Source organism: Spea bombifrons, chromosome 1, assembly GCF_027358695.1.
Source record: "Spea bombifrons isolate aSpeBom1 chromosome 1, aSpeBom1.2.pri, whole genome shotgun sequence".
Taxonomy (NCBI): Eukaryota; Metazoa; Chordata; class Amphibia; order Anura; family Pelobatidae; genus Spea; species Spea bombifrons.
In genome coordinates this window covers 108081970-108098590 of record NC_071087.1, presented here as the reverse complement: position 1 = coordinate 108098590, position 16621 = coordinate 108081970, and the positions used below count along the sequence as shown (strand labels likewise).

General features: G+C 41.1%; 2 protein-coding genes across 3 annotated transcripts; both read left to right on the top strand.

Moving 5' to 3' along the window:
• The first annotated feature begins 1195 nt into the window (after nucleotides 1-1195).
• DCAF11 (DDB1 and CUL4 associated factor 11) lies at nucleotides 1196-10173 on the top strand. Of its 2 annotated transcripts, none has more exons than XM_053468073.1 (15): nucleotides 1196-1307; nucleotides 2553-2718; nucleotides 3093-3220; nucleotides 3956-4074; nucleotides 4536-4591; nucleotides 4672-4772; nucleotides 5035-5181; nucleotides 5857-5911; nucleotides 6168-6236; nucleotides 6878-6935; nucleotides 7219-7404; nucleotides 8201-8354; nucleotides 8634-8786; nucleotides 8960-9066; nucleotides 9615-10173. In XM_053468073.1, the coding sequence occupies exons 2-15, from the start codon at nucleotides 2564-2566 to the stop codon at nucleotides 9729-9731; spliced, it is 1605 nt and encodes a 534-aa protein (XP_053324048.1). In that variant the 5' UTR covers nucleotides 1196-1307; nucleotides 2553-2563; the 3' UTR covers nucleotides 9732-10173. The 2 variants fall into 2 exon arrangements, with proteins under 2 accessions (XP_053324048.1, XP_053324058.1); XM_053468083.1 differs by having other exon boundaries at nucleotides 1240-1258.
• A 580-nt stretch (nucleotides 10174-10753) lies between these two features.
• Nucleotides 10754-15345, top strand: FITM1 (fat storage inducing transmembrane protein 1). Its single transcript, XM_053468130.1, has 2 exons — nucleotides 10754-11321; nucleotides 14524-15345. Exons 1-2 carry the CDS (start codon nucleotides 11128-11130, stop codon nucleotides 15143-15145), a joined length of 816 nt encoding a protein of 271 aa, XP_053324105.1. The 5' UTR covers nucleotides 10754-11127; the 3' UTR covers nucleotides 15146-15345.
• The last annotated feature ends 1276 nt before the right edge of the window (nucleotides 15346-16621 follow it).

Sequence of the window (16621 nt, the reverse complement as noted above, 5' to 3'; positions counted from 1 at the left end):
TGTGAGCATGGATGTGTACTTTTGTGTGTGTGTGTGTGAGCATGGATAAGTAATTGTATGTGTCAGCGTGGATGTGTAATTGTGTGTGTAAGCATGGATGTGTAATTGTGTGTGTGTGTGAGCACGGATATGTAAGTGTGGTGAAATGGAGTGTGTGTAATTTGCTTTTTTACATATGTTTTATGTTAGGAGGAGGGAGGGCCAGGGGCAATTATGGCACAGGCTAGCTAGGGGGCTCGGGGTGGAATTTTCGCATCAGGGCCCAGTGGTTTCAAGTTACACCCCTGCACATACATACTAATACGCTTTCTGCTCCCTTGTGGTCCTCACACACGCTGATAAATGATGTCATAACCCGGTGCTGGGAACATTCTTACTTTGGCTATCTGGAGCCCCCTTGCGGGATGGGGTTAGGAGGTCTCGCTGACAGAGGGACAGCTGGACTGCCAGCCTAGCAGTATACCCAGGGTGGGGGTTCAAGATGCTAGAATTGGGGACCCCCACTGGACAGGGCTCCCCTATAATGTGGGGGCCGCCAATAGATTTATTTCTTGTAAGGACAAAGCAGCATTCTGCATGAATTAATAACTATTGAATGTATGCATGAATTAATAACTAAACTAATTAATTACATGCTGTTAAAGAGACCTCGTCCTACTGTACCTAGTAGCCATTTAAGGTTATAGTAACATTTCAAAAAACATTGGATGGGTCAACAATGAAAATGTGGGCATCTTGTATGTACCACAGGAGGAGAATTATTATGATTTTCTAATATATTTGATAAAAACCATCATTTAAAAGATTTTCGCCTCAGAGGAGCACGACCCTCTTCTGCTTATATACCAGTATGTCATCTCCTGTGTTAATCGTATTGTCAATGTCAATTCACTTACTCTGTTGTAATAACCCTACAGAATCCGCTGGGGTTCTATAAGTAAATGTAATGTTATTTACTGAAATCTCTGATTCTATATTAAACGATGCTAGACTAGAGTACATAAAAATCATACTTTGTATAGTACATTAGCTTATCACATCCACAAGAACTTTCCATTACGTTATCTTATAACTCAGTTTGATTCTCAAACACAATATCCCCACGGCAACAGCCTCAACCAATCAGAGGAAACGTACTCTGCCTTCGGCAGAAAGTTCATAAACAAGTGGGCAGGATAACAGCGGACCAACCGCTGAACAGTATCGGTGTTCCGGCTAACTCACTGCCGAATCACATGGTGGTCACGTGTTTGATCGGGTAAGCGGAAGTGGCTTACAGACGTCTGAAGGAGATGTAAACATTGAGTGTATGTATATTAGTTCATGTTTAGTTCGCCATTGTGTAAATATATTAATTAATGTATGTTTAGTTCTTCATTATATATCTAACATAGGCGCAAATCCCGGGTTTAGGGGCATATTTTTTGTGTGTTTGGATTGAGTTGTCAGAACGGCCTCTTAAAACTGGAGACGTGAATTCTGCCTGTTGCTAGAGCTCCTTTGCTAATTCGAGGCCGGTAGTATGTGGAACTCATACCTTTTGTAATCCGTGAATGGATTATTCATAGTACCGGGCTGCATTTGTCAAAGACTAAAATGCAATATGTTGAATTCATGGGTGTCCGGTTTCGATGAGGTGACCTGAAATGGCAGTAGATGAGAAATCCGTAATCAAAGCATTCAGTTGTTTTAAAACAAGGTTTCCAACCGTCACTGTGGTTTACCTTGCTCTTGAAGTTTAAAGTTTGTTGGAATGCTTTCTCCCATCTAATGCTTCCTGGAGTTTTATTACATAAATAAGCAATTCTCACGTTACTTATAGATATTAATAGTGCAGTGTTTGGGTGAATGAAGATGATTGTTTTGTATCACAGATGTATTACCCTGTGATACAAAACAATCATCTTCATTCACCCAAACATGCATTTTGCATAAATCTTCAGGGTAATAAAATTGCATTTTGATGAGGTCATAGGGCAGTTTTTCAGAGCGTGTTTGGGAATATGTCATCATCAAAAAGTGCAGTTGAAGACCGCATTATGATCATCATTTATTTCTATTACCGTAACAATTTACGCAGTGCTTCTTACAATACATACATTCAAAGCATGTGACAAAACTAGAATTTATAGACTAAGACAAACTGACACATTAGGTAAAGAGAGAAAGAGGCATTGTCTTGCCATACTAAAGCTGATATGATTTAATATCACCAACCAACATAAACCAGCTGTCATATACAGCAGCCCGATAGGTAGCTAATGTATGGGCTCAGGTCCAGAACTGTTGGTTCTTCTCTTGATCAGCTGCTTAATCTATGTTGTCATATATTGACATCGCACTAGAGGGAAACAGTCATGGATGTCAGTGCCAGCTAAATGAGGTAAGTTTCATTTTATTGGGGAGGGGTGCTGCTTTTGGTCAGGCTTTTACTCTTTCATTCTGTACACGATATTAGTGAAAAAACAATAGAAGAATGTATTGCTTGCGTTTGTATGTATGTATTAATATATGTATAATGCACAGACGCATGCCTAATGTCTGTTGTATAGGGGGATGGAGCATGGGTACACGAAGTAGCAGCAGTGCAGGCGGAGGGAGAGCTCCAGGGGATTCTCTGGGAAGTTCCCGCAGCAGTTCAGAGTCCCGTGGAACACAGGATGATGATGACGAGGAGAACGTTGACCTGGCGCAGGTATTGGCGTATCTTCTGCGCAGGTAACAACCCTACCCTGAGCGTCTCTGCCAGTTCCCATCGTAATGACCCTGCTGCCCAAAAACACTTCCCAGTGCTCCTTATGACTTGCAAAATCATATTTTGACCCCAAATTCCATTGCGTTAACAGATTATTCAGGAATGAGCTGTTCATAAGGCTCTAGCTAACTTTTAGCACAGAAGACATACCAACAATGAAAATAACTGAAGCAGGAAAAATCAATATTGAGCTATTGCCCTTAAGATCTCCAACTTGTGTATCACACTTTCTCAGTCAGCACATGTAATGTACCACAACAGATTCTTAACTACTACTCAGTTTTGTGCAAGTATTTTTTGTGTTGGGTTATGCAAAGTGACTTCTCTGCCCATGTAGGGGGCAGGTGCGTCTAGTGCAGGGGGCAGGCCCTGCCAGCTTACACCTGGTGCAGTCCCTGTCCGACTCAGATGATGACAACGACAGTGCTTGGGAAGGCTGTCTAGGGGACCGCTACACCCCTCCTGGTGAGTAACCTGTCCCGCTGTCCCATCTAATGGGTTAATTTGACATGTGCATATAGGGGAGCACAATTTGACAGCAATAGCTTCCTTTAGGTGAGCCTTTTACCACTGAAGCAGATAAGATGGTCTTTACAAACAAGCCAAATCCTGCAAATTTGCAAAGGAACAGTAGGTGTATTACGAGACCCGTCCACAGAGGGGCACTGGAGGTCTAACATGATATGTATGCTTTACATTTCACAAAACGTTCAGGTACAGGGCCTCTTAATTTTAACAAGTATCATACTCACCCCATCTCTAAGTGTCTTAAAAAAATGTTTCTGAAATGTAAGTACTGTTCGTGCAATTTTATAGTCTATGGATTGCATACACTGAGCATGCAGAGAGATGTTCAAACAAGTATTTAAAGCTTATGGGACTTGCCTGTCCTGTGTTTTCCTGTGTTGTTCAAGAAGCCCTGAGGCGGAAGCAAAAAAAAATACCTTTTTTAATACACGCTGTACTACTATGACGAAAAACTTACGGTACACCACTCGCATTTACCTATAACAGCTCATACTTCGTACTTGGGCTTCTAGGAGAATATAGGATTCTGTCCTTGTCACCCAAAGTGCTATAGGCGGAAAACAATTGAAGTTGCTTGTGTGCTTAATTTAAGACTATGCACATGATACCCAGTATCTAGTTATCTGGAACTCTCTGCAAGGGACTATACCTGGCGTTTCATTTTTCCTGCAGTTGATCCATCTCCAGACACCGCTATACTGGATCAGAACCAGATCAGGACACAGGTTTTGCTTGCTACTGGAAAGTTAGGATCACGAAGAGAGCACAGTATCACACGACTACTACGAGAGGTATGATAACGTCATACATATTCCTCCAGTAGTAGGGTTCTAAACTATTACTTGTAGGGTCACCTAAAAAAGCCCATCAAAAGAGAGTTTGATTAAGATGTACATAATAAGTACAAATAAGTAAAAGGGCACAGTAGTGTTTTTATGACAGGGATATACAAATGATGATAATAGAATACAAATGACGCTTTTATCCTAAATCCACGTTACAATAATGCAAGGCAAAATAGCCTGCATAAATAAATATATGCAGGTAACCATTAAATGATGAAACTGTCTGCCCTCATACAGTTGCTCAGACAAACTCTGGTCTTCGCAAGATCAGAAAGTATATTAAGTCAGAGGGATACAAGTAAAATGGGCAACTTCTCTTACACTTGTGTTCCTCTTTGCTTTTGTGCCTCCAGAAATATCTCATTGATTTAATCTTTTTTTTTTTTTTTACTGTTATCTCTGTGCAGAGGGAGAGGACGGGATGTGGATTCTCTCTAGGGGAGCGGTGCCGTGTAACATCTCAGTGAGTAATGTAAAGTACCGATGTTTGTGATGGAGGGTTGTTATTCTTAATTGATCTTAATGTGCTCTCTATCTTTGTAGCTTCCTCCCAAATCATGTCTATGCTACAGACTCCTATACCCAGAAGGCTTTCTGTGGTGTGTACTCTACAGATGGGGCAGTCTTCATGTCTGCTTGCCAAGGTAAATTCAGATTCTTTCCTATACTCACTGCTTTACTTTCTTTTACATCACATGTAATGTCACCTGCCTATGTTTAACATTAATCTTGTTCCATGACACCTCTATTTTCTCCTTCACTTTTTATTCATAGCATTTTCTTACTAGTTTCTTCTTCATTATTCGTCCCACTTTTATATCCCCCCCCTTTTGTTCAAGTTTTTAGTCTTGTCTTTTGTTTATTTACCTTCTGATACCTCATTTTTACTTTACCTCTGTATGTTAGATCAGAACATCCGCCTATATGATTGCAGACGTGGTAGATTCAAGAAATTTCGGACTGTGAAGGCCCGTGATGTTGGATGGAGTGTTTTGGATGTGGCTTTTACCCCGGATGGAGGGCATTTCTTGTATTCCAGCTGGTCAGACTACAGTCAGTATACATACTATGGGAAGAAGAGAACTATCATTTTAGCCAGCTGCTTTAGACTAATAGGAAGGGTTTAGCCCAGGTAATCATAGGTTGTCACCTGCCTGCAATTAAGTCATAATCACCTCTACATTTGGCAACAGCTACCACGTACGGACCCCTAAATGAAAAGAAGTGCGATGTGTAACTTTCACACTGTCAGCATATTAGAAACCCTATTATGTCTTCACAGGTGGTGGAAAAACTGACCTATCTATTGAACTAATAATGTAGTATGCATAGGTGATATGCATATTGAACATATCCCCCTCCACATAATATCCTCACCTCCAGTTAGCTCCCGTGCTGGCTACGTGAATGCAGTCCCCCATACTCATGCACTGCAAGCACTCCTGTTGATTTCAATAGGATCACTTTCCTGCCACTGATTGGGTGCTTCAAGCAGCCAATCCGTGGCAGGAAATGTCAGACCAAGGAGGAGGAGGGCAGCTGTAGCTTATGTGTCAGGTCATTTTTTTTTTTTGTTTATGGGATTCATATTAAAGTAAATATATAGCATTAATAGCCATTCTTCAACTATCCCTAGAATTCATTGCTTTGAATGGTCTGGCATTCTTTTTGTTTATTTTCATTTCTGTAGAGATTTATTTTAACAGACCATTTGTCTCTCTGTTTCAGTTCACGTCTGTAACATATATGGGGAAACAGAGACGCACACTGCTCTGGACCTCAGGTACATCATGTATATACATGATTATGTCGGACATGAAATGCAGATTTCATTGATCTGGGTGAAGTCAAACAAACCTTTTTATGCCATATTCCGGGCACAAAGGGGCATATGTGATCTCTGTGTAATGTATGCAGAAACATGGATGTGTGCTACTTAATATCAATCTCAAATTTCTCTCCCTACTCACTTTTCTTATGTTATTCCTTCTCCTTCCCCAAACACTAACTCCTTTTTCTTGATATCATCTCCTATACAGTCCATCAGAGCGCCGCTTTGCAGTTTTTTCTCTTACTGTGTCTTGTGATGGCCGGGAAGTTCTTGGAGGGTAAGTGTTTTTGCTGTGAATTGTTGAAGGTACCTGCAGTTGTTATGTAAGTGGTTTAGTTATGCAGTTCAAAATTAGCCTTTGTTTTGTTATGGGCTAAGTACAATTACATCATTTTGTAAATCAAACCAAGTTAAGGTGCATATTGTATAAACTAAGGGGTTATTTACATGGGGTAATTTAGAGTGAGAAAAGTAATTTCCAACTATTACTGTTCTCTGACATTTGCAAACAATTGCATAGTGCCTAATCAGGAGATAAATCCAGGTTTGTTGAAACTCTGGGGTCACTAAGATAAACTCTGCTGATTTCGATGGATGAAGTGAATTTGCTGAACTAGCCCCCTAATGCATTATGTTGTTGAATGTCGCTTGTTTCTGAGGACATGTCTGCAAACCACAAATATTACTCTTTTGCAGAGTGACTAGATAACCCCTTTAACTGGAATCAAAACAACACTCATTTTGCTGAGACAGCGAAGAAACATTTTTTTAGACAAGTCAGTCACAGTACTCGTTTTACTAATCTGTAAAGTGTGTGAGTTTTTTGACTTCCATCTATGTTCCAAGAGAGTTTATTAAACTGAGATGAAGGTGCACTCGTTAGACAATAAATGCCTACTATTTGTTTGATCTTTACAGAGCCAACGATGGTTGTGTGTATGTGTATGACCGGGAGCAGAATATCCGAACGCTCAAGGTACCGGGATGGACTTATGCTATCTGTTGTCATCATTTACTTGTCACTTTTTGCCTCCACCTTCATTTTAACTCTTTCCCCTACTGAATAATTTCATTTAATTGTGCTTTTGGTGCTATTTTTGTGCTCCTTCCCTTTGACAAATCACCCCCCCTTCGCCATCTATGCTTTTGCATGTTAACATTTCTGTCTCTCTCTCTTGTACACTTATATCCAGTAAAGCTGTATAAATATGACATCTCTCACTCTCTTGTGTTACTTTTTCTCTTACCCTTCCTCCCAGATTGCCTCTCACGAAGATGATGTGAATGCCGTGTCATTTGCCGATGACAGCTGTCATATCCTGTACTCTGGTGGCGACGATGCTCTGTGTAAAGTATGGGACCGCCGCACTATGCGGGAGGATGACCCCAAGCCTGTGGGCATCTTAGCTGGGCATCAAGATGGTATCACTTTTATACACAGCAAGGTAAGCTCAACGTGGCAGCCTCTCCATCTGTTGATCTGCTGGCTTCCATTAGATGACCTTTCAAACCTTTTTTTCCCTTGTTCGCATTCCTTTACACACTTTGGACCCTGTGAGTACCTAGTTCCTTTCCCTAACTGAAGGAATGATGCTCAGCCTCCTCAGGTGGACTCGTCTGCTTATCTTCTACTTAACAATAGAAACATGACAGGCATGTAGGACATATATTAATAGGTTACCAGAAGCAGAGAAAACACATTATTATTATTATTATTATTATTATCCTTTATTTATATAGCGCCAACAGTTTACGCAGTTTACACATTCATCACTTAACTTTATTTTTATACATATGGATGGTTGACATCATGAACCTTCATGTCCAAGCTTATAATAATACATAGCAATAGGCTGATATTACTGTATTACTATAGCATATGGGCAAGTGTCAAAGGGCATGGCCAGCCTCTCACCAAACACCACACAGACTGAAGAAGGCGCGCCAACTGTCCCCCCCCATTTTGTGTTTTTGTTTGTTTTATTTGGACCTTTGCACTGAAATATAATGGATGTATTCAGAAACTGTTGAAAATGCAGAGTTAAAGAGAGTATGATCAATTGTATGAAACGGCTGTCAGTCAGCCTTGTTTGTATTGTCTGTGTCTCTTTCTGCATCATGTTATCCAACTTTCTTTATTTTCTGACAGCCTCTCTTCCTTTTCCTTGCGAGGCCATCCCCTTCTAATTTAGCTAGATCTGTCTGTTGTTGTTGTTGTTAAATTCTGATATTTTCTTTTAGGGTGACGCTCGGTACCTGCTATCTAATTCCAAAGATCAGAGTATTAAGCTATGGGATATCAGGCGATTTTCAGGGCCAGAGGCACTGGAGGCCTCACGCAGAGTGGTGACCCAGCAGAACTGGGATTACCGCTGGCAACAGGTCCCTAAAAGAGGTAAGTCAACCATAGCAGTGGTAACTCTTTGTAGTAGTAGCAGCAGCAATACACAGAGGTTATTTTTCCTTTTGACCCCAATAAAGAAGTCACAAGCAGCTAGTCTGCCTAGCTTTCTGGCTCTTGTATAGACTTGCACATAGACAGATGCCTCTCCTTTGCCATCCAGATGTAGCTGTTAGGTAATAATAAGCTGCTTCACTTAAATGCTGTCAGATTTCACTGAAACAAGCCCCATGATTTTCTTCTCTGAAATTGTAATAATTTATAATCTCTTAGCCCTCAGAAAGAAACGCCTCCCCGGGGACACATCTTTAATGACATACCGTGGTCACGGTGTCCTTCACACTTTAATCCGGTGCCGCTTTTCACCAGAGTACAGTACTGGTCAGCAGTATGTGTACAGCGGCTGCTCCACAGGTCGAGTCGTAAGTGAGTATGCGCACATAAAAATGGCTCAGCACGGGGGGCTTGCTAAGTGAGTAAAATATTTACTAAGTTGAGCGTACAACTGACTGCAATGATTAGGGAAAAAAACACTTTATTTTCTTCAGCCTCTCCTAGGTCAATGCTCAATTGTAATGTCTCTCTACATTGTTTTCCAGTTTACGACCTCTTAACCGGTCAGATAGTAAAGAAGCTGGCCAATCACAAAGCTTGTGTGCGAGACGTCAGCTGGCATCCATGCGACAACAGGCTTGTTAGCAGCTCCGTAAGTGCAATGGAGTAAAGTATGGTGAAGGAGACTATGTTCAAATGTGGGTTGTAGATATAAACTAAAAGAGCGATATTATGGGGAAGGTCAATTATTTTAAGGAGTAGATATTTTGGGATAAATTAAAAGATTCAATGACAAGAATATGTTCACTTTGAAATCAATGGAAGCAATGTCTGCACATGTAGGGTTCTTGTTAGAACTGTCTGGCAATGATTACGCAACGTGTTCACAGGAAGCAGGAGATGTGTTTGAACACATCTGCAATGAGCAGAACATACATTAAGGGGAACAATAAATATGCATTAAAGTTAATTTGATAGCTGGAGTGTCACTTTAAGAAAATTTTTCTTATATTAAGGTTTGCAGGAAAAAGTTGAATCCCACTTTAAACAGCAGATGGCTGAATAGGTTTACGTGAAGTAAAACTGGATAGGTTTGGGCACTTGAGGGAAAAAGAAATTCAAAATACTTTTTTTATCTTGTATTTTCTCAAGCCTTTCTGTTTGTATTTTGTAACTGTGATTTCTCCTTGCCCCAACCAGTGGGATGGCAGCCTCCGTGTGTGGGAACACCGCCAAGCCGAATTTTACCCGGAGGATCTGCGTACCCCCCTACTAGATTCTGAGGGCAGTCCAGCAAGCAGCTCCTCTTCCTGGTAGCCCCAGTACTGGCCGCTAACTCTAAATCTGTGTAGGACAGACAGAGTCTGTGTGTTTCCCGTGTGGCACAGCATTTGATTTATATAATAGTTAAGGAGGTGTGTATGTATGTTGTGTGTACCATGTATGTAGGCATGCTTCATATGGGTAGATTTTATGGGCTGAGTGAGAAAATTAACAGATGACTGCAGGCATGTAACAATCGATACTAACATGTGGTTGTGACAGGTGATAGAACCGGAGGAGCTGTAAACGACAAGTGTCTTGATCATAAGGGTCTGTAACAAGTGGGGTGGGGTGGGGTGGGATGCTAGTAGTGACGTGACGGACAGCAGAAGTGCTATTTGTCATAGGTGACCGTTTTCATTATAATTATAACTGGTATGTTGCAAATATTATGCTCCAGTTTCATTTTCTGTAATAAACATGTCTTAAATCTTCAGTGTGGTGTCTTTTTGGGGATTTTGGCAGGGTATGGTTCCTAATACAAGCAGTACAGTCTTTTTTTTTTTCATTTTAAACTCGGATCTTAAACTTTGGTGCTAGAACCACTTTTTATGCTTAACTTCTAATGTATGTTATATAACAATACCCCTAATAAAAGATGTTCTTTATAATATTGCATTCACTTATGACATATATTGAAGTGTAGGGAGGTTTGGTCGCCCCATGAAGTAAACCGGTTGAGAAGTTTTGGTTCGTAGCTGGCTAAGTCTCATGTTCTTAATTTGTATAGTTAGCCAGATTGTGTGCTGTCTAACAGGCAGAGGGCAGCTTTTGCTCAGTCCTATTATATACAGTACTATTTTTGGCTGCCGCTAATCTAGCTGTCATCTAACTGTCCGACACATTATGTCAAACCATTGGTATAACATTGCCCCTTTGAGCTTTTGTGCCAATGTGAGGGGGCCTGGTATTTGTTTGTGGAAGTGCCCGTGGTACATCGCAGCTCTGTGTGACATGGCTTTAATGTGAAGAAAGGAAGGGTCCTGGTATCATGTGTGAGGGACTCGGCAGCTGATTGGGGGAGGGTGTGCAAACTGTCCTTCCTAGGGGTTGAAGGGCAGGATGACAGCTGGCTTGAAGAGGTGTCTGTTATATGTGTGTGTTTCTGTTCTTGTGCTGTATATCTTGTCACCCCCCCTTTCTCTCTCCAATCCGTTTAGTTGTGTTGCTTAAGAATCTATTTCCGTCACTCCATTCTATGCCTATCCTTTCCTGCAGTTACTTTTTCACTTCTTGTATCACCCTTTTGTTCTGTTCCGTCTTGCTTACCTTTGGCAACTTTTCCAAGCGCCATTTGACCTAATTTATCCTCTTTGCATTCTCCATTCTCCATTCCTTCTTAACGTTCTCTCCTACTTTCTGCCGTAAACTCTTCACCCAGTGGCTGCGGATGGCTGTTCTCAGTAACTATGCTTGTGCGTTTGTATGTATGTGCTCTGACTTGTGCGCCCGCTTGGTGGGGAGCATATGCGTGAGAAGAGGGTATCATCTTTGGCTGGCAGCAATTGTCAGTCTGACACCGCTCCTGCACGGACTTAGCAACCCTAGAAGCATTTTCTCCAACAACAATAACTTCTTCAATGTGTAAGTATATATATATATATATATTCATAGTATTATATGTAAAAAAAATGTATTACAGGAATAGTGGGTAGTTAATGAGCAAGAACAGCATGGGCAGTTGCACATGAGGCAATGGATATTTAAGGGAATAGGACTGGATCTTCTGAAGTCACTAGTGTGTCGCTATATCCTTTAATTCTATGGAACCTTTTCATTGACTTGAAAATAAGTATCGATAAAGGAACAGGTTATGCCTAGAATGTCATCTGATATTTTTTTTATTGCCCGGTAAATTCTGCTCTCGGTGTCTAATTGCCACAAGTGGTAGGCTGCGGAAACCCCTAAAGCTTGGATGACATTGCTCTGAGTGTTTAACTGCCGGTGCCTGCTGCTTGTCTTATTATACAGAGACGGTTATGTGTAAACATACAAGAGCCTTTAAAAATACGTCAGACATTCACAATTATTTGACAGTTCTAAATATTAAATCGTTTTGTACAGTCCTTACCTGGCATGTTCTTGTTTCATGGTTGCTATTATACCAATTTCCTTTATTAATTTTCCCTTCTAGATACAATGTTATTTACCACAAGCATATCTATCTATCTATCTGACTCCTATGTACTATTTATTTCTTATACCCACATCTCTGTATTCTGCTGAGAACATACTACATATCCTGCATGGATTTCTAATACTCCTACCCAGTTTAAAGCATGTTTTGTATATTTTGGTTTCTGTATCCATTATAGCAACTATACTTATATTGTTACACTCAGTATATTATTCATCCAGTATGCATTCTTGTACACAGTGTACGGTACATCATCTATATCCTTCCCCTCCCAGTTTACAACATACATACATCATGTCTTTTTTTTTTTTATCATCTGCATGACTCTGGGCATCTATAGATTTTTAGTATACCATGGGAGGTTATCAGATAGGGTACTGGGGTGACTAGTGACAACCCCTTCTCTGTCCTGATTTTAATGATTTGGGTCCATAACATCACTTTTTAAACATCTTCCCTTTGCTTGCAGTGCCTCATGTAGCCACCAAGGTATCTAGAGTAAGATGTAGACAGCACTTTACACGTTTTTCCATTTGGTATGGGTCCTTTGTGTGCTCTTTCTATGAGCTACACCCCCACAGTTAGGGTACCTCTGACTCTGAATAGTGGTGTAACCCAATGCACCAATTTTAGTAAAAATTCTAATTTAACAATTAGTGCCTTATAAGGCTTGTAAGTATAATGGTTTATTTTCTTCTTTCCCTAATGCATAAATTACTTGTAGGGAATGAGATCTGTGTATTTATAGAAGATGTAAAAGGTAGCTGCCTGCCAGGATAGATATCTGTTGGGTGGTATTTTGAGGGGATCCTTTATTTTTGTTACTAAAGTATCACTTTACTCATTTCCCTCCTGCGTGCATACCATGCGGGGTATATACCATCTAGTTTTGCAACCTCATGTTCCCAGTAGCAAGTTATTTATAGGCAATCCAGTTCATCATCTCTTGGCCTCCTTGCCTGACTTGATCTGTTTGAGTTGTCAAAGTAAGGTCAGAATCGCTCTCTAAAAGAAAAGCCACAATTCAAATCATTATAGTTCATTTCAAACGATTGTGGAGCCTTTTATAAGCACCTGGATCTCCGCGGCTTTTTTATTTTAGCAACCCACCTGAAACTCTCTGCTGGCTTAAGCCCGCATTGGCCTGTCCAGAAAGACCTTGGATCTGGAGGTCTGCAGCTCGGCTAGATGTTAGTAAACAATGTTGTAGAATAAACCTGTAATTTATACAGGGTACCTTAGCATCTTCATCATCATAGCGATACAAGCAACAATAACTCATTTTATTTTAGTTGGGTTTTGTTTGCTCATTACATATGATACGTTACAAGACAAGGCTTCAGTTTGAATACTCTGTCTGCTCTACATAATGACATATGTCTTCTTCTTGTTTGGATAAGACTGTAAGCTTGTGTGTCTTGTCATCTCATCACTGCTACTGCAGGTGGTTTGGTTCCTGAACATAGTGACAGCGATTAGTTAATTCTTGAGCAGTTATCAGAAAACGAAAGGAAATACAATGGAAAGGGCTGCAGTGTGGAGATCCTGGTGTTTTTCATGGTCTGGTTGGCATCCATTGGCCCATTTACCATTATTACAAACCTTTGTGTGTTTTTCATATCTTCTTCTGTACACTGTTGTCTCTGTATGCCAATACCTGGTATACTGCTCACTCTATACAGGCTGTTATCTGATCTATCACACTTTCAGATGTTGTAGGGCTAACTCTATATAGTGCTGTCCCTGTATACCATCAGCTTAGGTACTGTAGTTTTATTACATCTGACTTTCAGCACTTTAGGCCTTGTGAAGCTTGCATGCTCATTTATACTTGGGTTCAGCAATGGCCAAATGTCACACTCTTGACCTCCACAATTTTTATTACCGTATTCCTATGCACTTTTCTCCCTGAATTCCACCAGGGATTATGCAGGAACCCTTTAACCATTTTACAATTAATACCCACTCTGTGTTGTGCAGATATTCCTTTTCACAGACAGGGTTTCTTAATGCGTAGTACTACACAGGCTAAAGTTGTGTGTTATATAGAGATAGAGGGGGGGAGGCATTTGTGTTTTGATGCATTTAGTTCATTAGCCTTGTCTTTGAAATAATGTGTGTGTAAAAAAGGTTTCTAGGCCGGCTTTTGTACTGTGACTTGTTAATATAGACTGGAAAGGTCTAGCCAGTGATTGGTTTCAACATTTGCGAGCTACATTTGAATTTTGGGCTGCAGTAATAGCAGTCTTTCTGAGCGGTGCCAACCATCCTCTGGTTATATTGGGAATGTTCGTGTTTATATAAGACCAATAGTACGTAAGCTTTCCCGAAGTGAATGTATACACTAAAAGCTTTTTCACCTGTCCTCTTTTCACACCCTGTATTTTGTCTCCAAGCTTGCAGTGTAACCATCTTCCTTTCACATCCACACCTGCATGCTATCCTACCTTCTAGTAGGAAAACCCCCTCCGGCCCTAGGCATGCACCTTCTAGCATGTCCTCCTCCAAGAAGCTTGCATTCTAATACTTCCACCTTTATTCACACCTTTGCACACTAACCCTCTTACCTCCACATAGTTGCCTTCACTTTCACCACTTTCCCTTTTCCCCCCAGGAGCACGCACTCTAACTCCCCCTACCCCTCCACAGGAAGTTCGTGCATTGTTCCTGCGGCTGGACCTTTCTCCTTCTGTCTGGATTCGTTCTCTTGGTGACGCTGCTGCCCACAGGTCGTCCATTTCTCTCTCTGCTGCACCTAACAAGGCTGGCAGTGAGCACAGCTGTGTGTCAAGGAGTTCCCTACCTTTTCCAGCTCCTGGAGGACATAACGGGTTCCTGTCACCAGCCACTACCACCTGGTACACTGCTCCTCCATCGCTTGGAAGATAGGTACAGCTGCCTGGCTGAAGGACATAAGTGGGAAGGTTATCATATATCTCCGAAAACCTTCACTCTCACCTTATGCAGTCTGTCTATGGCAGAGGAGCTGGCTGTGTTTGTGCGTTACCTGAGGAGAGGATTCCCAGCTGATACTGCCCTGCATCTTGTGTTTCTGCTAAATGCCAGCCTTTTGGGACTGTACAATCTGCTTTTGATCTGCACAGCACTTTATGCTCCAAACTACACCCAGAGTGTGGTGGGGACAGCAACAGGCACCTTGTGTTGGTACCTCACGTACCGTGGCTGGTACCGCACGTATTTTTCACCTGGACCACCTGGATATGGAATGTTCCCCAGAAAGGTGATAAGTCCCAGAAACAAGATAGAGTGAGGAGGAATGCCACCAGAGAATGTTATCTTACTTTGTCTCCTTTCCATTCTTTCAGCAAGTATTTTCTCCAAATTCACCAAAATCCATAATCCAACATGACATTTAGGATTTATCTTTTTGGACCCCAAATATTAACTGATTGCCTTGGACTATCACTTGCCCTATCTTTTCACTGCTCAATAAAAACTGAAATGCCAAAACATGATGTGTAACTTAATTTGGAGGCTAGTGAGCAAATACCTTGTGCATACGTGCAGCATCACACCTGGGAGCTTCATCACCCTTTTCTATGTGAAGGGGTGGAGCTAACATGCATGAGGGTGGAGCTAGTCCCAGACCACATTTACTGGGTGCGGAGGGGGATGGATGTGGGTACAGCCAACTGATTTGGAGACCCGGAGAAGCAGCACTTTAACCAGTGTCAAGAGTTCACCGGTATGCTTTTTATTTCCGCCCAGGGCTGGACTGGGACCAAATATAGGCACAGTATCCCATATTTACAGCACAGGTTACCCATTCACCCCAGACTCCGATCATTTAGCTGCTAATGCATGTAGGGATCTCCTGGATACATGGAGTGGCACTCTACACTTTTGCATGAGCAGATATTAATAGACTTAGAGATGGAGAGTGCAGTCTTGTGCATCTGGGCCTGAGCAGCCTTAAAGGTATTGGTTATGTTCCAAGTGCAGCCCATGGCAAATCCAGGCCTACGCTTAAACAATGGGAACTGACACATTCTAGGTTACCCTACACAAATGGCAGGGCAGTCACGATTCATAGGCACCATCCCACAGCACAGCTGTCCTAATTTGAACATCTGAAATGTTGAGGAGGTATGTAATTCTTATACGTATATACAATATATTAATCATGTTTTTTCCACGTATGCTTTCATAAAAGATCTCTTTTATTTGTGTATTGTGAGAGAGCTGCTTGATATCCTGTCACTTGTGTTTTCAGCGATAGATGGTTTCAAATGATGGATTCAACAATGCTTTTATACCAGACGTAACAGGTCCTTTTTAATGCTATGCCACACATTTTACTAAAGACAAGATGTCATATTTAGCCATAACTGAATAGCACCATACCAACATTTCAAAAGGCCACAGAGGGACACCCTTTGTTTTAGGGAGTGTGATTTGGAGTGTGGCTATGGGGCATTACCAAGAATTTTTATGTGACTTGGTAATCTCTAGATATATATCAACGAGTAAGGAATTTAGAAGAAGATTAATGTGTTTTATTTACACGGTTTCATATAAAACCACATTTTATGCTTTTTTTTTTTTCAATATACATTATTGTAACTTTTAAAACTGTAGACCACTGGCATACCCAGCAAACAGAGATAATAGAAAAGAGGGACTGTCCCTTCTAAAAAGGGATACTTGGGAGGTATGCAGCACTGAAACCATCACGTTATATTTCTAGCGGTGACCACCAAAGACATGGCCGGATAATTTCATGCTA

What these genes read in the sequence shown, in the direction of transcription:
- DCAF11 (XM_053468073.1), top strand. Translation starts at nt 2,564, where the DNA reads ATGGGTACACGAAGTAGCAGCAGTGCAGGCGGAGGGAGAGCTCCAGGG. An exon ending in CACACTGCTCTGGACCTCAG is followed by an intron (nt 5,912 to 6,167) that starts GTACATCATGTA and finishes TCTCCTATACAG; the next exon opens with TCCATCAGAGCGCCGCTTTG. An exon ending in AGAATATCCGAACGCTCAAG is followed by an intron (nt 6,936 to 7,218) that starts GTACCGGGATGG and finishes CCTTCCTCCCAG; the next exon opens with ATTGCCTCTCACGAAGATGA.
- FITM1 (XM_053468130.1), top strand. Translation starts at nt 11,128, where the DNA reads ATGGCTGTTCTCAGTAACTATGCTTGTGCGTTTGTATGTATGTGCTCT. An exon ending in AACAATAACTTCTTCAATGT is followed by an intron (nt 11,322 to 14,523) that starts GTAAGTATATAT and finishes ACCCCTCCACAG; the next exon opens with GAAGTTCGTGCATTGTTCCT.